At 44.8% G+C, this 20,569-nt stretch overlaps 2 protein-coding genes across 3 annotated transcripts; one reads left to right on the top strand and one right to left on the bottom strand.

Moving 5' to 3' along the window:
* Window positions 1-1,862: 1,862 nt before the first annotated feature.
* On the top strand, window positions 1,863-16,005 carry ift52 (intraflagellar transport 52 homolog (Chlamydomonas)). Of its 2 annotated transcripts, none has more exons than XM_088937281.1 (14): window positions 1,863-1,921; window positions 2,569-2,728; window positions 3,369-3,456; window positions 4,481-4,610; window positions 7,491-7,566; window positions 8,640-8,711; window positions 9,579-9,705; window positions 10,804-10,887; window positions 11,240-11,308; window positions 11,425-11,579; window positions 12,640-12,727; window positions 12,848-12,956; window positions 13,162-13,307; window positions 15,166-16,005. In XM_088937281.1, the coding sequence occupies exons 2-14, from the start codon at window positions 2,610-2,612 to the stop codon at window positions 15,208-15,210; spliced, it is 1,308 nt and encodes a 435-aa protein (XP_088793407.1). In that variant the 5' UTR covers window positions 1,863-1,921; window positions 2,569-2,609; the 3' UTR covers window positions 15,211-16,005. The 2 variants fall into 2 exon arrangements, with proteins under 2 accessions (XP_088793407.1, XP_088793406.1); XM_088937280.1 differs by having other exon boundaries at window positions 1,883-1,921; window positions 2,538-2,728.
* Window positions 16,006-17,770: 1,765 nt separating this feature from the next.
* LOC148818135 (uncharacterized) lies at window positions 17,771-19,839 on the bottom strand. Its single transcript, XM_088937112.1, has 2 exons — window positions 19,815-19,839; window positions 17,771-18,477 (listed from the first exon to the last, which is right to left on the bottom strand). Exons 1-2 carry the CDS (start codon window positions 19,837-19,839, stop codon window positions 17,771-17,773), a joined length of 732 nt encoding a protein of 243 aa, XP_088793238.1.
* Between the last annotated feature and the right edge of the window lie 730 nt (window positions 19,840-20,569).

Below are 20,569 nucleotides of genomic sequence, written 5' to 3' on the forward strand. Positions count from 1 at the left end.
TCACACCTGCTGAGCTTCAGTGGGTTGCTAGTTGTGAGTTGCAGAGTGATATGGCTGCTGGCTTAATAGGCTTAAATTAAGAATAGTCTGTGTTATGAAACAAAAGCTTTTCCAAGCAAAACATGAGGTTTCTTGGAAGTGGAGAATCGAGCGTGAAATCTACATAATCTTGTAATCTTATTACATAGCTATATAATTTGTTTAAAACTGCTCATTTTTAAATGGTGGTGCCATCTTTTGAATGGAAACTGTACATCACATTGCATCCGGACAACTGCCCTTCCAATCTTCTATCAAAGATCGAGACTGGTCGAGCTACTAAACTAGTCAAATTCACAGATGACACCAAAAACGAGAGGATTGAAAAAAAATATGGGAGAAGCTGCCAAGAAAATTAAAAAAGTCTTCATAACTGGGCAAATATCTAGTAGATGCACTCATTAAACCTGCAGCTGTATCACCCTGCAACTGACAACCCACTGAATTTCAGCAGGGGTGAGCCTGGAAGGGAGACCTTCTGGGAAAGCTAAGGTTCCTGCTGGAAGAGGTGTTAGTGGGGCCAGTAGGGGGCGCTCACCCTGCAGTCTATGTGGGTCCTCATGCCCCAGAATAGTGACAGGGACACTATACTGTAAAAATGTGCCCTCCTTTGGATGAGATGTAAAACCGAGGTCCTGACTCTCTGTGGTCATTAAAAATCCCAGGGCGTTACTTGAAAAGAGTAGGGGTGTTACCCCGGGGTCCTGGCCAAATTTCCCATTGGCCCTTACCAATAATGGCCTCCTAATAATCCCCATCTCTGAACTGGCTTCATCACTCTGTTCTCCTCTCCACTGAGAGCTGATGTGTGGTGAGCGGACTGGTGCGTCATCCAGGTGGGGCTACACACTGGTGGTGTGGAGGGGATCCCCATTACCTGTAAAGCGCTTTGAGTGGAGTGTCCAGAAAAGCGCTATGTAAGTGTACGGAATTATTATTATTTAGAATACTGCAGACAGGGGGCACTTACACAAAGAGTTGTGGGACTATGGAGCAGGCTCCTCGGCCTTGCTGTGGGAGCTGACACTCTGGATAAGATCCCTGGCTCAATCACACAAACGAGCTCGATGGGTTGGATGGCCTCACAGTTGTAACCTTCCTGACGTTCTTACATACTTGACAGTTCAGCGTTCTTTACTCTTTGGAACAAGAGGAGGTTAAATACACACTGGAAAGTAGAAAGAAGGACACAGGTTTCGGCTGTGGAGTCTCTTCTCTCTTTCCTCTTCAGTGTGGAATTAATCCCCACTTGCTCCTTCCTAGTGGAAAATCCTGTTGGCTCCAGTACACATTAGCAACTGGTTTCTTATAATTGTAGCTGGTGTTTATTGGTATGAACTGGTTTAAACTTCTCACCTGTTAACTAAGAAGGCGATAGCGTTCCCACTGTTAAAGGTGAGCCAGTTTCTACCAGGTTTGATACTTTCTGAGCTGAAAGGTACCCGTCGCCAGCTGGTACCAGTTGAGCCTTTTTCTACTGGAATGTTCTCCGGGAGACACAGGTCCTCACTTCTCTCATTGGCACAATGTAGACCAGTGGGCTAACTAGAATATTATTATCAAATAAAGATTTATTATTACAGATTTCTCTTTCACTTTAAAAGCCTAGTTAACATCTGTTGTTCATTACACGTTACACATTACACATTACACGTTGATTTATTCAATTTTTCCACAATTTTATTCCTCATCTCCCTCTGTTTGCTTTGCAATTGGAACAGCAACAGCAGCACGGTGGTAACGGTTGATCCACCCCTATATTCCCTGTCCAATGGAACAGCCCGTTGCCATAGTGGAAGCGGTCCTAGTTACCGTTGTGTTTTCAGAGTTCTCCCAGCATGCCCTGCGAGCGGCCTCTTGAAGATGGTGTCCTGATTCGCAGGTAAGGATAGTTTGTATTTATGAGTCAAAATAGAGTCATTCAGTCGTTTATGAAAAGTAATTGTAAAGCGGACAAACGCCACACTTCCGAATAGCTGATGATGGCGGTTTAGTTAAAACATTTAGGTTTTTAAGTCTCATTTAAACACGATTGATTTGGAGTTTGGAATTACAGGAGCTACTGTTTGTCAGTGTTCTGTTAACGAGAGATATGTACAAAAACATAATACATATAAATGTTTAACGAACGAATGGCGGTGTTTTTTTTCCCCGTAAAAGTCAATTTATGATCAGCTGGGTCATGGGACGCTGATGCTCAGTAATGCCTTATTCTGCAATACATCTTGAATAATGCGGGTATATTTATCGCTTATAGAATATGAGCTGATCCTTGGTATTCATCTGGAGACCACACGTTCCTATCTTTCTACACTCTGTTAAAGACGTGTGGTTTATCTCTTGTTGTTGTAGTGTTCATCAGCGCTGTTTCCTGCAGTATTCGTACCTACGGCAGCGGTAGATCAAGGAGTCGTAGCGCCTTGCAGAATCTGTAGCTCCGGTATTATAGTAGTAGGAGCAGCAGTAAACTGTGGGCTCCCACTGCTGTGTTTGAATAGATCTGTGAGGGATGCTGCTTGTTTGCTTCAGCCTCCGATGAAGAGAAGGAAATTCATCCTGTCACGATCAGAATGGAGAAAGAGCAGCGCAACAGCGTCGTAATCAATGCCTCCAAAAGAGAGATCTTCACGGCCAGCAACGGCTTCAAGTCACTGCAGAAGAAGCTGAGAGCCCAGTGGAAGATCCAGAGGTACAGCACGATAAGCAGAGCAGATAACTAATGAGCGTTATTATTTCTTACTTCCTGTTAGTGTCCCAGATATGAAATCTGCTTTGCATGCAAGTAAAAGATACAATACAACACATTTAACACAGGATGAACTCATTGACAAATAAGAGCCATACATGTATGATGAGAAAGAAAGATGTAAATAAAGTAAAATGTGTAATGACTAGTCCAAGATTAAGCAAGTTAAGAGCCTTGTGCCTAAAAGATAACTTAATTCGAATTTGAATCTTGGTAGTTAAAATCAATGCTCAGATGATTATATTGGCCTTCTGCAACGTTTGTTTGACATAGATGTCTGAAAGCTGTAGCTGTTGTGCACCAATAATTTTGCTGGCTACCTTCACAATCCTGCTCAGTTTTTTATTCTGTGCATTAAGGTTATACAATGAAAGATCTATATAATCAAGTCAGTGTTGTGGTAAACGCATTGAAAGAGCCAAATTTTCTTAGGAAGAAGCTAAGAGTTTCTTAATTCTTTCTAAAGTTTGCTGTTGGGTCTTCTTACATACAGTACCTATGTTTTCCTCAGAGGTTAGTTTGAAATCAGCATTTACAGTGTTCCCTCAACAGTTGACACAGCTCTGAATGCTTGTGCCCCCAGCTTTAAAGAGGAGCTCTCCTCGGAGAAACTGGCTGGTGTGAAGCTGTGGATCACAGCAGGACCACGAGAGAAGTTCACAGCAGCTGAGGTAGAGATGGAGCTTTTTATGTGCAAGACAGGATATTATTTAATAAAATACACAGGAGACGCAGTTGCATATAATTTAACTTACACTGATGCACATTTCTAAATGACTTCACACTCCACAGTATGACTGTTAAGAGCTAGCCCAAATTTTGCACTACATGTCCTTCTGATCACTCTATTAACTAAGTCATAACTTTGTCCGAATGTTGTCCAGGCTTTTTGGCCTGGAAAGGTTTACAAAGGAACAAAGGGTACAGTTACTGGGGAAACTGTTGTGAGATTGTTTCAGCTGTTTTTCATTTTGAATGCGAAAAAGTAGACCTCAGATTTAAATGTGGATTAAATTGTCAATTTCATCAAATGTAATTGAAGTGATTGATCCATTAACTACACTGCAGTGCAGAAGTCTTAGTTTATACTATTCTACACTTCTGCCTCAGTATTTTTACATCTTTCTGTAAGAATTATGTAAATTTCACACTTCTGAAATTTTAACCACATTAGATAAGTAAATGTGATAGTTTATCTACTATTTCATTAGTGCTTGTGTCATTTACTCTGTGTTGTTGTGATCATGTTTTTGAATCAATGTGAATTAAAGATTAGGGTTCTACTCAAAAAATGACGTGCATGAATAACAAAGTTACTATAATGTGAAAAAACACTAGTCAAGACTTGGAGTAAAACTCTGATGTTCATAACATACACATGTTTTTAGCTAAAGATTGTGTTTGAGATGCCTCAGTCTTTTGCCCAGCAGTGAAAAGACACCAACCAATTCGTACACAAGTGACATTTCACAGATGGAGAGGAAGGTTGTTGTGGACATGACATGTAGTTGTTTAGGCAAACACATTTTGATGAAAGGTACATCTCGATCTATCTTGGGAAGAAAAACATGCCGCTGATATTTACATCTGTCTGATCTGAGCAGATGTTTCAGCACTTTCCAGAGTGCTGGTGGTTCCTGTCTGCAGAGCTGTGCCTGTGTTCCATCTGCGCCTGTGCGCTCTCTCCTTGTGCAGCTGGAGGTGCTGAAGCGATACTTGGACGGCGGAGGGAATGTCCTGGTGATGCTGGGAGAGGGAGGGGAGCTCAAGTTTGACACCAACATCAATTTCCTGCTGGAGGAGTTTGGGATCATGGTCAACAGTGGTGAGCCTTTAACCTCTCTCATCCTGTAGGTTTGCTTACACTGAACGCCTGTGCTACTTTTGCTACCCTACGGGGTATCCAGGCCGTCTTCCATGAAGTGAATATTGCTTAGAAATAATAAGTGCTTCCGATCCTAATTTTGATACTCACACATTTTGGTACCCTGTTTACTGACGGTGCTGATCTTACTCTAAGATGTATTACATGGTTCTGTTTACTTCTCCTTTCAGTCTAGTTTTCCAGCTCTCTGTCCGTTGTTGTAAAATGTTATCAATGGGTTGCTGAGAGCTGCGATTGTACCTCCTTTAGTAAAAAAGGCTGCTATGACTCTGATCCTGATCAAGAATAATATGGCTCATGATATACTCGACAACTACAGACCAGTGTATTCTAATATACCATGTCTGTGCAAAAGTCTCAGTAATAACTGCTCAGCTATTTACCGATGAACTCCTATTAGTCTAGTTTTAGGGTGAAACACACACACACAAACTGCATGAATGTGTTGTAGCAGTCATATGTTGTAGCCTCTACATCTTCAGAGTATGAAGCAGCAGGTATCTTGATTTTCTTATGTAGGAGTTTCCAGTTTCTGTACTGGGGTCCGTGGGTGATTAGCTGTCGAGAAAAATTGCTTTTTGTATCACTATGACATTCTGATCACCTTTTTTTTAACTTCCCGGCCAAATTCCTACTAGATCGCAGTAAGTTTGATATTATTCTGGGTATATGAGTGCTGGGAAGATATAAATGCCTAGTCTGCGATCTACACAGCATGAAAACATTGTATGCCTGGTCTAGGTTTTGCCAGCACGTGTGCATTTAATAAATACATTTTACACCACACTTGGAAAGATCTCAATTGTTGCCTCTCTTTAGCTAACTTGAGCTAAGGTAGCAAAGTTTTGGAAACTTGTTTTTTCATCTTTGTACTAGACAAAGATGTTCCCGCTTACTCAGTGGGACAGAGTTGGGTCTGGCTGGGTGATCTCACTGCAGCTAGAAAGATTTTGGTGGCATAGTGGATTCCCTTAACAACTCTCCTTTCATCATTGGTTCCTGTCTTACCTTTATGTAATCCCGTCAGGTCCTTTTTAACCATTTTATATTCATTTTACATAAAAAACACATTTAATATTTCTTCAGTTTTTCAATCTTTCAGTTTTCCCACTCTTTTGCATTTCAGTAGGTACAGTAACAGAAGCACAGTCTTAATGGTTGACCCACCCCCATCTTCCTGCCCAGTGGAACAGTCCGTTGCCATGGCGGAAGTGGTCCTATTTTCTGTCGTGGTGTTCCTGCCAGTGATTTGGGGGAAATGTTTGGAGAATTTCCTTTTGTCTGTGTTGTATTTATGAATATTTTAAAAATTAAACTGGGTGCAGCAGAAGGATTTGCAAATTAAATGTAATGGTTGTGAGGTAGAGGGATCTTTTAATAGGCATTTCTCTATATATGATCTCTATAATCAGCTAAGCTGCTTTCCAGCTCCAAAATCTAAAGTCTCTTTCTTTCTCAATACTCTTCTCCAAACGCTTATGCCAAGATCCATGATCAGTTGGTCAGTCACGTCTTTGGTTCCTTCTCTCTTTTATGCAGTGTGTATCAGAGCTTCAGCTCTCTCTATAGAGAGCAGAGGTTGATGGCAAACTTGAAGGCTCTAAATTCTCTTGTTTTTTAAAAGTCACTTGGCCAGTTGGTTGGAGGACTGAGGACAGCAGGTCACTCCCCGCAGCATTCTGGGAAATGTGGTTCCGACAAGATTTAAGATTTATTTGTATTCTCTCGAATTGACTACTGTAATGCTCTACTCGCTGGGGTATCTAAATCTACTCTGAACAAACTGCAGTACTGTATGTCCAAAATTCAGCAGCCAGAATCCTGATCAGGTCTAGTGCAAGTGTTCACCTTACTCCTATCCAGGAGTCCTTGCACTGGCTTCCGGTCAAATTCCATGTAGACTTTAAAATCCTCATGCTCACCTATAAGGCTCTACATGGCTTGGCCCCAGAGTACCTGTCTGAACTATTATCGCCCTACTCCCCACCTCGCAACCTTCGCTCTTCTAAATCTGCCCTCCTTACTGTCCCCCAAGCCCATCTACATTGTATGGGTGACAGGGCCTTCTCCTGTTATGCCCCCAAGCTGTGGAACTCTCTCCCCAAGGATATCAGAGAGTCACCTTCTCTAAACTCCTTCAAATCCAGACTCAAAACCCTCTTCTTCAGAAAAGCCTTTACTGAACTGGTTCCATTCTTCACCCCTCTGCTTTTCTTAGTACCACCATCCATGGTCTCCTCTATATATTGTAATTGTGTTTTGTCTTGTGTATTCTTCTTATTTATTGTTGTTGTCATCCTGTAAAGCGCTTTGAGAAGCCACCTTTAAAGGCGCTATATAAAATAAAGTTTATTATTAAAATCTTATCTCCATCTACAGCCCTTTTACAGTTTGTTTTCTACGTGAGTTGAGTAAATTCGTCACCTTTTGCCTGGTTGTCAGAATATTAGCTGTTATAGGAGTTTTTAAAGTCCCAGTGCTCTGATTTGCCTCCCCCATTGAGGTCCATGTGAAAAATGTTACACTGCTGGCAAAATCTATCTTTGTTTTACTGCATTCTTGAGACCATCCCTTTCTGTAACTCATGCTGGAAAGCTGGTTCTGGGTTTCATGTCATCCAGAATCGATTGCTCTAATGGCCAGTGTGCTAGTGCATTACTACTGAGCAACAGTAAACCTGTGGTCAAGAGATTGCAGTTTTCTGTGTTGCCCAAGGACCAAATTAAAACGCAAGGTCGATTAATACACTACTAATTCTTATTCTAACCCATGTCTAACTCTTATGTCTAACCCATGTCTCTCTCTCTTCCTTTCTGACAGATACAGTGATTAGGAACGTGTACTACAAGTATTTTCATCCCAAAGAAGCTCTTGTCTCCAATGGGGTATTAAACAGGTGAATGTTTCAGTTTTATTTATACTGAAGATGAACCTGTGGCTTTAGCAATATGGACAGATGGCATCGGCAAGAAAGCGGTTATAATTCTGTTCGATTTGAGCTACTCATGTGTTCAGCTTGAGTGGGACGATAGTATTTTCTTTTCTGTGAACACATGTGTTTTTTCAGACAAGGAGATGCAATGCATAAATAAAAGTAGTCATTCCCCACTTTCGACACAGGCATCTCTGAAATCTGATGTACAGGCAGACTTCTACAACGGAGCCTCCAGGCTACATGCTTCTGGCTCAGGGAGCTCCGTTATTCCAAGCCTCCACTGCCCCCTACTGGCACCACTCGTCCAAGCAGCTGTGAAAGTTCCATATAGATATCAAGACTGTCCAGGACCCAGTGACAACAGCAGAGGCTCTCAACACGGCGTCGCCAGCCTTGTAGCTGATATCGGACCAGCAAGCCGGGTCCATTTCTTCCACTATGAGAGGCCCACATTGGTTATCGTCACTTCTCTTTTCAGAAACTAGGAACCCCTGGACTAGAAATGTTCTCTGTGAGGAACATTTAAGTGAAACATTTGATGGTTAAGAATTTAGTGGCTGAATCCTTTATCCTGTTGTCGCAGGACACGGTGTCATTTACAACACTAGAAAGACATACATATAAGATGATTCCTTTCGTTTTGCGCCTGGTTTTCAAACTGATCATGTCTGGGTATATAAACGGCCCTGCCCCACAGGGGACCCCACAGGGGACCCCACAGTTACACCTAACAGAGCAGAGACGTAGAAAGAAAATGCTTGTGAGGAGTTTAGGGTTTTGCTCAATGAGGAGGCAGGAGTTGAGTCCATCTTCTCACACACTCCCCCACCCTACCATTCCAAAACTGCGAGACGCAGAAACCCACCAGACGCAGGCCGCAGGGGAGACGAAAGAAACCGCAACAGAAGGGTCAGCAGCAGGAGCCTCAGTGCTCTGTGCTCAGCTGGTCTCCGTGCTTTGGGTCGTTTTCTTAATAATAGTGAAATATTAGTAACTGACTTTGAAATCTGCGCATTTTGTTTTTCTCCCTCAAGGGAGATCAGTCGTGCCGCTGGCAAAGTGGTGACAGGGATGATTGAAGATGAAAGCACGGGGAATAATTCACAGTAAGTGCTCCTTACAGGGATGTCAGCCAATGTGTGGTGTGTCTTCATACTGTTTCTGCCAACAAAAAGGGAAATAACCAGCAACTGTATCACCCTCCAGCTCACAGCCGGCAGCCCCACTGGAGCTCAGCAGGTGTGAGCCTGGTCAGTACCTGGATGGGAGACCTCCTGGGGAAAAACTAAGGTTGCTGCTGAAAGAAATGTTAGTGAGACCAGCAGGGGGCGCTCACCCTGAGGTCTGTGTGGGTCCTAATGCACCAGTATGGTGACGGGGACACTATACTGTAAAAAGGCGCCGTCCTTCGGATGAGACGTAAAACCGAGGTCCTGACTCTCTGCGGTCATTAAAAATCCCAGGGTGTTTCTCGAAAAGAGTAGGGGTGTAACCCCGGCGTCCTGGCCAAATTTCCCCCTGGCCTTTACCAATCATGGCCTCCTAATAATCCCCATATCTGAACTGGCCTCATCACTCTGCTCTCCTCCCCACTGAGAGCTGGTGTGTGGTGAGTGTACTGGTGTATTATTCAGGTGGATGCTGCACATTGGTGGTGGTGGAGGGGATCCCCATTACCTGTAAAGCGCTTTGAGTGGAGTGTCCAGAAAAGCGCTATATAAGTGTAAGCAATTATTATACGTATGATTTAAATACACATTTTTTTAACATAACATTGTTTTTTTAACAGACAAGAGTCTGGTGTTCTGGAGGGTTAAGGTTTTTTCTGAAAGTCGGATCAGTTTCAGCGCGAGTCTGTTGTGTTCAAGTGCGTCCCCCGGGAGTGTGGTCACTTCAGTGCTGTGGCCCCCGCCCCCAGCTCTCGGGGTGCCGCTCATTTCCATTGCTGCGGGTCTTGCTGTGTGCCCCTGCAGGGCTCTGACCTTCGTGTACCCCTACGGAGCCACGCTCAGTGTGATGAAGCCAGCGGTGGCCGTGCTGTCGACGGGCTCCGTCTGCTTCCCGCTCAACAGGCCCATCCTCGCCTTCCACCAGGCCAAGGTGGGCCGCTGCGCTCGTAGGGCCTCGGCTGTCTCTCTGTCCCTGCCTCCTAGTTCGCCTTTCTTCTGTTTTCTGTTAAATTAGAGCTGCATCCCTACAGCCCCGGAGACTGAGGTGTCTTCAGGTGCTGATTCCAACCTTACCTGCTCGTTACCCAGCTCGGCTGGTTCTCGATGTCACTGGCCAAAGTTATCACTGATTATAGAGTTATAAAAACTAATAAAGTTAATTAAAATTAACTCTCCCTTTCTTAACATTTTGGAGATGTAAACAAACGGCGGAAGTCTGGATTGTGACACTGTAGTTTAAAAGAAATTGTTGTTTGCACCCTGTCCTATCTTTAACTGGGTAGGCGTCCTCTCTTAATTTTCCCCTCTTTGTTCCCAATTTAGTTTTCCTTCTGTTCCTTGACTCGTAAGACGTTAAGTTACACATCGGACAGTTTTGCTCATTTGATTGCTAGTAGCGTTTCATATTTTCCTTCCTAAATAACACTTAAATGTCAGTTCATGCTTGTGTCCCTGGGTGCTTTTGTTGCTGCTGATGTTGACGTGAATAGGTGAAAAACTTTCAGGATAATGGATGCCTGAATCGCGTCCCACAAACTCTTATGTGCTCCAGGCTAATAAGACTTTATTGCCTTAGTCTGTCCAGCTTGTGTCCGTCTGTTCCTGAACAGAGCACAGTGTCCCAGATCCCTGAACCCTGAATCTTTCTGCCCTAGACCAGGAGTTCTACAACATGTTGAACCTTCTAATTTCTGTGTAAACTGGATTAACCAGTGTAGCTTTTATTCCAAAACTAGCTAAGCAGCTATATATCAAAAGCGTGATTGATGACATGATTAAGACTAGCCTAACAGTGTCACAAGAAACAAAAACAAGCATGCCTGACTACAATTTAGAAAGAGACGAGCTAGATTTCCTATTTCCTCCTCATCTCCAGTTCTGATTATTCTCATCCTGGAAGCTGTAGGAGCCACATACAGTTGTGTTTCCCCCTCAACATAGAGAAAAGCCTGTACGATGTGTGTTCTGCGTGAACATGAAACATGAAACCGGTGGTTCAGTGGTTGCTCTGTTTCCTGGTGTGCTGCAGGAGGCAGGGCGTCTGGCAGTGCTGGGCTCCTGTCACATGTTCAGTGATCAGTACTTGGACAAGGAGGAGAACAGTAAGATCATGGTAAGCCCTTCAACTCACCACACACACCCAGATCATTGTTCTAAATGTGGGCGTACCACATCTTCTGGAATTTTTGGAAGACCTAATTCGGTAAAATTGTGGGGTAGGATATTGAATACTAGAGGTCCAGATGAATATTTTCAGATGTAGTGTAATTACTGACTGGAATGAATGAAAATACAACTCTTGTCATTCTCGTCAAGGAAAGTCATATTTATTACTTAGAGCTTGTCGGGGGTGTGATGTGAGTTTTCTTGTGTCTGTATCCTGCATTTCAAATGAAATCTTACTGAAGAACAATACCTTTCCAGAAACACGATTGCTTAAGACCCTGTGCTCCCTGTCTCTCTAGGACGTTCTCTTCCAGTGGCTCATGACCGATGAGATTCACTTGAACCAGATTGATGCGGAGGACCCCGAGGTGAGGGACAATGTGCGGCTCGGTCCGTTCCGTTTCTGTAGAAACGGTTCGCAAGTCCTGTCCCAGGTTCTGGGGACCCGGGCAGTGACGTGTGTGCCTGCGTGCGTGACCCACAGATCTCCGACTACACCATGCTCCCGGACACGGGCCGGCTGTCCGAGCGCCTGCGCGTGTGTCTCCAGGAGGGGGACGAGAACCCGCGAGACTTCACCTCCCTCTTCAGCACGTCGCTCTTCAGGCTGTCCACCAGCGCCCTGCCGCAGGTCATCAAGTCAGTACCTCCAGGAAGGGCAGCGTTGGTGCGGGGAAGCGGGCAGTCCGTTTTGTACCTGCATTGTTCCACCAGTGTGGGGGCACATAATTACCACGTTTCAGCATTCCCTTTTAAAAGGAACTGATTTGGGAATGTGAAAGGGGCATGGAGCGACATGGCAGCTGGTGCTGGTGTTGAACAACTCCGGGATCTTGAGTGCAGTTCCAGTCTTGGGCATCTGTGTGCGTGTGTGGAGTTTGCATGATGAAGTGGTTCTCAACAGATGCACCTCCACCTCTTATAGAAACATGCAGGCAGGGTTTGATGGCTGTTATAAATTCCACTTTTCATCAGTTCTTCGTGCAGTGGGGCTCCCATCCTCATTACCCACCCACGAGTCTACTGGTCATAGTTGTTCTTTCCACTAAGGCTTATCCCTATGGGGCTAGACACTACAGCAGCCATATCACCCTGCAACTCACAACTGGCAGCCCCACTGGAGCTCAGCAGGTGTGAGCCTGGTCAGTACCTGGATGGGAGACCTCCTGGGAAAAACTAAGGTTGCTGCTGGAAGACGTGTTAGTGGGGCCAGCAGGGGGCGCTCACCCTCTGGTCCACTTGGGTCCTAATGCCCAAGTATAGTGATGGGGACACTATACTGTAAATAGGTGCCATCCTGACTCTCTGTGGTCATTAAAAATCCCAGGGCGTTTCTTGAAAAGAGTAGGGGTGTAACCCCGGCGTCCTGGCCAAATTTCCCATTGGCCCTTACCAATCATGGCCTCCTAATAATCCCCCTCTATGAATTGGCTTCATTACTCTGCTCTCCTCCCCACTGATAGCTGGTGTGTGGTGAGCGTTCTGGTGCACTATGGCTGCCATCGCATCATCCAGGCACATTGGTGGTGGTGGAGGGGATCCCCATTACCTGTAAAGCGCTTTGAGTGGAGTGTCCAGAAAAGCGCTATATAAGTGTAAGCAGTTGTTGTTATTATTATTACAGAAAAGAGTTCGATTTCTAGAGTTCGATTTCTTTCTAAGAGAGGAAAACCGTTTTCTTTTATTCTCTTTCCTGCAGCTCTTACAAACAGGTTAACGTGAAGCATGAGCCACTCCAGTTGATCCAGCCGCAGTTCGAGACGCCTCTGCCCCCACTGCAGCCGGCCGTGAGTAACACAGGCACCTGTGCCCTCCTCCGCTCTAGTAAGAAATCCCACACTGTGCAAGACGGGGCATCTCACTGTGGTTCATTCTGGGGGGTTTTTCTGCTGCTGCTGTTTGTCCAGGTCTTCCCACCAGCTTTCCGAGACCTTCCTCCGCCAGCTCTTGACCTCTTTGACCTGGACGAGACCTTCTCCTCGGAGCGAGTGCGCCTGGCGCAGCTTTCCAACAAGTGTGAGTTCAAACCGTCCCGCACTGCAGTGCCAAGCTGAAAGCAGTCATTAGCTGCACTCTCCTTGTGGCAAAACCTAAAATGATCTTCTCGTCACCAGACACACTCTTGCATTGGAGTGGGGGTGGTTACTGTGAGATCAGCGGCCCAGTGACAGTATGTCCTTGCAGCGTCTTGTCTCTCATTTCGCCTTCTTACTCTCCACAGGCACAGATGACGACCTGGAGTTCTACGTTCGCAAGTGTGGTGACATCCTGGGGGTGACCAGCAAACTGAACAAGGAGCAAAGAGATGCTAAGAGCATCCTGGAGCACATCTTCTTCCAGGTCGTGGAGTTTAAGAAGCTCAATCAGGTGAGCGAGGTGTAATCATCTGAAATCGAGCGAGGGGCTGATTTGGTGATTAGGACTGGGGTGCTACATGCCTTAGAAGTAAGGTCTGGGTTAATTTTTTAACCTGGATTTCATTCCTCCTGCAACAAGAGGTTGGTATACATATTCCAATGCCATTTGTTAATCTATCGGTGACTTACTGTAGTTATTTAATTACTTACAGCTTACATACATAAGTATGTGTATTAACAGTCGTAATATATATATGAACAAGTAACAGGTTTATTCCATGCTGAAAAGAGAAGAACGAAAATGCAACGTTTCAGCTGTGGAGCCTTATTCAAGTGTGAATAAGGCACCCGAATAAGGCTCCACAGCCGAAACATGTTTTCTTTCTTCTCTTTTCAGCAGGAATAAACCTGTTACTTGTTTCTTTGCAGCCTACACATGCTGATGCAGCTACCCACCTGAACTACCAACATAAAATATATATGACTACTGATACATTTTCATGAATCCACTTTATTTTGTAGTATCACAATGTGCTAATAGGTTAAAATGATATGGAATGTATATTATGTCTCAAGAGTAGTTCTGTTTGAAGTGATGAAAACTACTAAATCAGAAAATTATCATAATAATCAAGTCATTATAATAATCCTATAATAACATACTTCAGCTGTAGTACCCTGTATAAAAACAGTACAAACCAGAAAGATAAGAAATGCCAGTTTACAGAATGAAACCTTTTTGAACTGTTAATTTTGCTGTTGGGCTCACCCATTCTTCTTTCATGGATTGACATGGTTGTGTGAACCTGCCCATAGGAAAAAAACACTACTTTCAGCATCCATGGGATTGCTTACATCTGGCAAATTCTGTTCACCCTGTCCTGTTAAGTTGCCAAATGAAGCTGAAAACGTGTTCCAGCATTTCTCCAAGTACATTACATTGCTGTCTCCTTTCATGCGGTGTTTGTGTATGTTCATCTTTGATCTACGTTCCTCATCAGAGCCTGGAATGGAATCTAATGGGAAGGCATTACATGTCAAATGTATTCGGAAATTTGGCAGCAAGCCTCAAAGCATATAATTACATGTAACTGGCATTGTGCAAGACAGATCTGGTTTTAAAACTCCACTTCAAATGAGTTTAAACAGTTTACAATACTAGCACCGCCAGAGAAATTCATGGAGTGGGGAAAAACTATATCAGCTAGAATAACGGTCAGTTGACTGGTACTTTGTTGTCCTTGTAAAACAAAATGCACAAAGCATAGTGATCTTTTACATTTGTATGTGTCAGTACTGTAACTAGATACATTTTAGGGTATTTTGATCTGTTCTTTAATTCTTTGTTGTGCAAATCAACAGGGTTGACTGCTTTAGGAATTGCTGTGCTCTTTATTACAGGTCTGTTGAGAAATGCGTGTGTTTTTCAAGGGGAATATTAGCGTCTCTGTCTAAACTAAATCTGACTTTGTCAGCAGGCAGGCTGTATTTTCACTTGTTTTGTTACAGAAGACCTGACCTTGCAGGTTTTGTAAATTAAGTTGCATCCATCTGTGTAAAATACACCAGGGAGAGGTTTTGATTAGTTTTTTAAATGAAATGCATTGTGTAGTTTGCATGGACATCTTTTATTGTCTTTACTTTTTAATTCCATCTTTTGATTTATACGAGCAAAATATATTTTGTTTCTAACTGAATAATTAATCACGGTTCCTACTCTTATTACCTTGCCAATGTATTCTATTCTTAAGCATTGTAGCAGAGTTGTTTCAAATCTGAATGATCACTTTGTGGAATCAAAGATCAGAATTGGGGTTTTCAGTAGAAACTTTTCTGTGTCTAAAGATATGTTTCCTCTCACCTCCTAGGAGCACGACATTGACACAACGGAGGCAGGAATTTCTCCATTCTAAGGAAACGGTGTCCCAGCTACATGTGCTCATCTGAGATAATGATTTTCTCCTTTATTTTTACCATTGAAAGGCCTGGAATGGTAGCGATGGAATACCGACTGTGCAACAGTGTTGGCATACATGTACAATTTGTAGTATCGCACTGTGTGGCAATAGCATAATGCATTACTTGATTTTGTATATGCATCAGTAATAACTACCTAGTCCATTTCTCCCAACTGTGTGATTAGCGCACACACACCCCAGTAGATCTGTAACATTCCGGATTTCTTGCTCAATCTTTATCATTAATTTATTGATCCCAGAAGTTTGTTTCACTAACCAGCGTCAGGGAAGGTACTTTATTGTAAAAAGTATATTTCCTTTGGTTTTTTTTTTGTAAAGATTGCTCCTGGGAGAACACCCAAAGAGCAGCAGCAGCTTAGGAGTTTCACACAAATGCTGTTTGACCTCAGTTGTTGTCTTTTTAGCACTTGAGTCACTTTCCCTCAATACAGAAGTTCGTCCATCATTGCAGAAGTGACAAGATGGGGTTAGACTATTCCAGGACTCTTAGACAAGCAATCATTTGCTCCAAATCTCAGATTCTATTTCTCATTTTTCTACATAATGCATATTTTTTATACATGTTAAAAACTACTTAAGTTTATTCATCTGCATTTAAAATCTAGAGTGACCTTCCCTATTAACCAAAAGGTGAAAGACCAAGAGATTTTCATGTTTTGATGTAAAAGGGCAAATTCAAATGTGTAGTTTTTATACTTTAATGTAAAATAAACCTCTCCCCATGCTCAAGCAGTCAAAGTGAATTCCATTCTTCCAGTACAAGATGTTGGTTGAAACGGCAGACTGGACAGATTCAAGACTAGAATACAAGAAGCAGTTTCTCTAGTTGCATTTCAAAAGCCAGTTGTTAGAACACAAACCAGAAATCGGAGCCTTGAGAGGGAGAGTTCCACAGAGCCAGCTTCCCCCCCCCCCCCCAATCTCCAGAGAGGGAGAATCTCAGCACCCTGCATCCCGGTTACACCAACAATCCTCACAAATCAAAAGCAGACAGCACACCTTGTATGTACACATTGTATGCATCACAATCTATTCATTTTATTAAAGGCTATTTTTTCCTACTGTTCATTATATCTTGGGAACCCACTCAAGTAAATCCTTTTCTCTACCTTCCAATTACACCCCCCCCCCCACCACCACCATCATCATTTCCTGCCTTTATTGGTGCTCCTTGTTGGTCAGTTGTCTCCAGCTTGTTAGGGTGTGAAGCATCTGCACCTTGAGGGTGAGGTGATCTATCGGCACAGCCTGAGACATTCAACAGTGAATTAAGGCAAAGGGCGTTATAGTTATGCTGGTCAGTTTTAATTACATCTGACCAGGCTAAGGCCTTTATGCACTCTGCTTGTCCCGTTTGTGAGTCCTACGGATACTTCATTGAACCATCATGTTGCTGAAATACAGGATTTGCTTCTTATAGGGCATTAAAGGGGGAACTGCAGTCCTTATTTGTCCAGATCAGTTATTACATCTCCGTAACAAAGTATATTAATGGATGGTAAGCACAAAATCATGAACTTGGTGAAAGTACTATACAGTTGCCATTTTGTGGCAAAGCCCTGCTCAAGAGTTTCCGGGAATTGGGACGTGAAATGGCCCTTCCTGATCACTAGTACCGGTAAGTGACTGATGTACATGTTGTGCAGCATACATTTTTCACTGCAAAAAAAAAAAAAAAATGTTCCAACACGATCTCCCCACAGTTAACAAGTAGATTTCAAGACTTGTCAACAAGAGCAAGAGTGGGATTTCTATTAGGTCAAAAGAGACGCATCCTCACACCAGCTTGTTTACAGTGTAAGAGGGCTGCCTCACACCACTGGATGTTTTGTCCAGTCCTTCCGAGTCATAGACAAGGACGGCAATGAGCATACTTTCACTGTAGTTTGAAACGCAGTCCTCAGTGCCAATTCTTTCCAACTCAAAATATAAAAATAGTATTGCAGTTCCCCCTATAAAAGGGGCTTCAATACAAAAGGTGCTGGAGGTGAGTCCACACCTGAACCCTTGTTCTTTTTGATCTACTGCTTAACCTTTTGGTATTACAAAATAGTTTAGTTCCAATATTCTGCTCCTTTGATTTGGGCATGTTCCATTATCTCTTGCTGTATGTTGGAATCCAAGCTGAATCCCCCCCCCCACACTTCACACATTCGGGTGTGGTATTTCGGTTCAAAACCGCTAGTTACGTGGCTAATTTTAAGCTGGAAGATCTGCCTTTGATGCAAATCACTGAAGACAAGGAAAAACCCCATATTTGAAGTCACTTTATTTAACACTTGAAATAAGTTAACTCTATAAACATTTCAAATCTGACAACACTATCCTTTCTAATACAATCATGTCTTCTTACACTTCACAGCCTGCAAAATGGCCTGAAGTGTAGTATAGTTGATGGGTGGCCCCCCCAAGTGTAAAAGCATCATTTTAAACAGTACTTTTGAATCAATAAACAGTGCCCCACTTCAAGCCCTGCATAGATTTCTGCAACTGGTTAGCCACTCAGGCCAGGATCTTTGCTCTCTGCACCAGAGGACGTGGTGGAAATGTACCTCTGCCACTGGTCTTCGGTGAAGGGCAGGGCGAGAGAGGGGGCGTGGCCGTACCCTAGAGTGGTTGACTCCTTCCAGGACCTGTGGAGATCAGTGCTGAGGTTGGCCTGGTTAGGCAGGCCAGCCCAGGGCAAGGTCGAGCCCTCGTGAAAGGAACAGGGGGCCGACTTCAGGGCAGGGCTCCAGGTGGATTCGGCCACGTCCAGCAGGCTGGACTCCAGGGGGGACTGCGGGCTGTCCTGGATGCCTCTGATCAGAGAGATCTCCCAAGGGGGCTGGGCGGCCGGTGGTAGCACGGAGAGGTCGGAGCCCGACAACTCGGGGGAGCTCTGCAGCGTGGGCTTTTTGGGGTACTGTCCCTCACAGGGAGTGGAAGACTTGCTGTTCAAGGGAGCGGAGGTGACCCCCGGCTGACGGGCCGCGAGGGAGACGTTCAGGAGCATGGGGGAAGGCGACAGGAGGGCTGGCGAGCGGTTTTGGGGAGCAAGCATCCCAGCATGCCCTTCCACGTACTCGACTACAATCTCCGAGCGGGGAGCCAGGCCGGACAGAGCCGAGATGGACAGGCTGTGGTCCTGGATGAACGCCTTCTCCAGGTCCGGGAAGGACCAGCTCTCCTGGCTACAGAGCATGGACAGGTCCGAGGAGCCTGGAGAGGAAAGACAGGCCGATCACTTCTGCCCCAGCGTAATTCAGCAGCCAGGGATCAAGCCGTTTCATCTCCAGCTTTGATCACATGTCTCATGATGGGCTGCCACAACACTGCACAACTTCAGCACCAGTTTACGCCCATCAGCCAGTGTGCAACCAAATAACAGCGCACATGGAAATGTAGCTTTTCAGAAGCGAGCAATCCACAGTCAAACCGTTCATACACACACAAAGAAACATCTCCTCCTCCACACGGGTTAAAGAGCGACTTATTCGTGAAGAGGACCCGATGCCACTGCTGACGAGTCCATCGCAGCCTCTGTCCGGCCCAAGCCAGGTGTGAGCAGAGGGCCTCTGACAGGTCACCTTGCTCTCAGGCCAGCAGCATGGAGCCTCACTGTCCCATCACTGATGTGGACATTGTCTCTACCAGCAGTTTCAGCAGCAGTACGGGTGGCAGATCTGAAACGATCTCTCAGATAGACCAGATTGATGCGTCGGTCCTGCTCCGGTGTGGTCACTTGAGGGCGACTGGATCTTGGACGGTCATCTGTCCTGCCGGTCTGCTGAAACCTTCCCTGCAGTCAGGACACAGTGGAGTGGCTTACTCCATAGTGTCTGGCAACGCTGGCACATGACATGCCTGCTTGCACCATGCCAATGGCCCTCTCCCTTACTTCTGGTGACATTCAAGGCGTTATGGAGTGCACAGAAAACTAAGTGCGGCCCTTTTCTTGCAGTGACCCAAGCTTTGAATTACGGCCTTTTTAAAAAGGTGACCCGCTCAGGCATTGCTCCACCTGGACCTCGTTGGGTAAACGTGCACCTAACGAGCTTTCGTGCGATTGGCAAGTTGCAATGCCTCACTGCACAAGCCGTATTGTAGGTCAGAGGGCTTAAAACAACTCGACAACTTGGTAAAAAAAAAAAGACAAGCCGTAACTATAGTATTCTCATTCCAGAAAATGTTGCGTTTCTCCCCCCAGTGTATATATATATACACACACACACACCTTTCGAATTAATATTTAGAGGGCTTTAAAAGTTAGTACTAAACTTTGTCTGGCGTACTAGACGGTTAGAATTTTTGCACCGAAACTTGCTTCGGCCTCAGAGTGTAAAGTAACGTCTTTTAATGTCCTCCATTTTACTCCCGCGGCACGCATGAGAAGGATCAATCGGACGAAAGGGAAGAGAAGGAGGCCGCCTTAGGAGGGTACCCACCGGACATAGCTCGGCACAAGATGGACCTTGGCTTGCAAAGATTAAAATCAAAACCGATTAGCCTGAATTTCTGGTAAACGAGTTACTGAGCTTTTCGAAAGGGTTTCCTACCAGCCCGGTGAAGCTCATCTTCCATGGTCTCTCCTGAGTCACATGAGCCAGCAGGTGAGTTTCGGCTTGTTTTATAGCGTCCGCTCTCTTATTTATATTCGATCGCGTAATTAGCGTCATTTGCGGGGGGGTGTTTAAAAACTGACAACAAGAGGCACGTTTGTTTTTGCACAAACAATTGGGTGGGTGGGGAGGGGAGTCACGCAGCCATTTTGTCGAAGCTGATACGCTGGTTTCTCTCGAGAAACGGCTGGATGAGCTTCTCCGGATCAATTAGCTGCTAACAAACCAGTTAGCTGGGCTAAATGACCCCCCCCCCGTCCTTCGCAACCGTCAACCACTAACGTTAAAACTCAATGAAAACTTTACAGTTCATTTTCTCCGGATTACAGGCCACGCTATTACTTTTATAAACAATGAACTGCTGGTTAAGTGTGTAGTGTGGGATCATGTGCGCCGGGCCGTGCGGGTGAGGGGTCGGCAGGCCCGGAGCTCAGGCGGGCAGGTTCGCTGTGGGCCGCCGGCGCAGACCCTCCCGGCGCCGGTGACCGACCGCAGGAAGCGGCGCTCACGGACAGCACCGAGCTGATCGTCAAGGTGCAGTTATTCTAAACCGTCTACATGAATACATGATGTCAGTCACACAAGTGAGGTTGTACGTGTGATGGGAATCGGGTGCTACCACGGCATAGTAAGATATTTTTTGGGGGGGGGGGGGGGAGGCGAACTGTAGTTGATTGTGCGAGGATAAAATA

Source organism: Atractosteus spatula, chromosome 19 (genome assembly GCF_055471065.1).
Source record: "Atractosteus spatula isolate fAtrSpa1 chromosome 19, fAtrSpa1.hap1, whole genome shotgun sequence".
Lineage (NCBI taxonomy): Eukaryota > Metazoa > Chordata > Actinopteri > Semionotiformes > Lepisosteidae > Atractosteus > Atractosteus spatula.

Bases quoted from the DNA above. Each gene is read 5' to 3' on its own strand.
- ift52 (XM_088937281.1), top strand. From the start codon at position 2,610: ATGGAGAAAGAGCAGCGCAACAGCGTCGTAATCAATGCCTCCAAAAGA. The intron at 7,567-8,639 runs GTGAATGTTTCA...TTCTCCCTCAAG, and splicing joins TCCAATGGGGTATTAAACAG to GGAGATCAGTCGTGCCGCTG. The intron at 12,728-12,847 runs GTGAGTAACACA...CTGTTTGTCCAG, and splicing joins TGCCCCCACTGCAGCCGGCC to GTCTTCCCACCAGCTTTCCG.
- LOC148818135 (XM_088937112.1), bottom strand. From the start codon at position 19,839: ATGGAAGATGAGCTTCACCGGGCTG. The intron at 18,478-19,814 runs GTAGGAAACCCT...TTTCCTCTCCAG, and splicing joins AGATGAGCTTCACCGGGCTG to GCTCCTCGGACCTGTCCATG.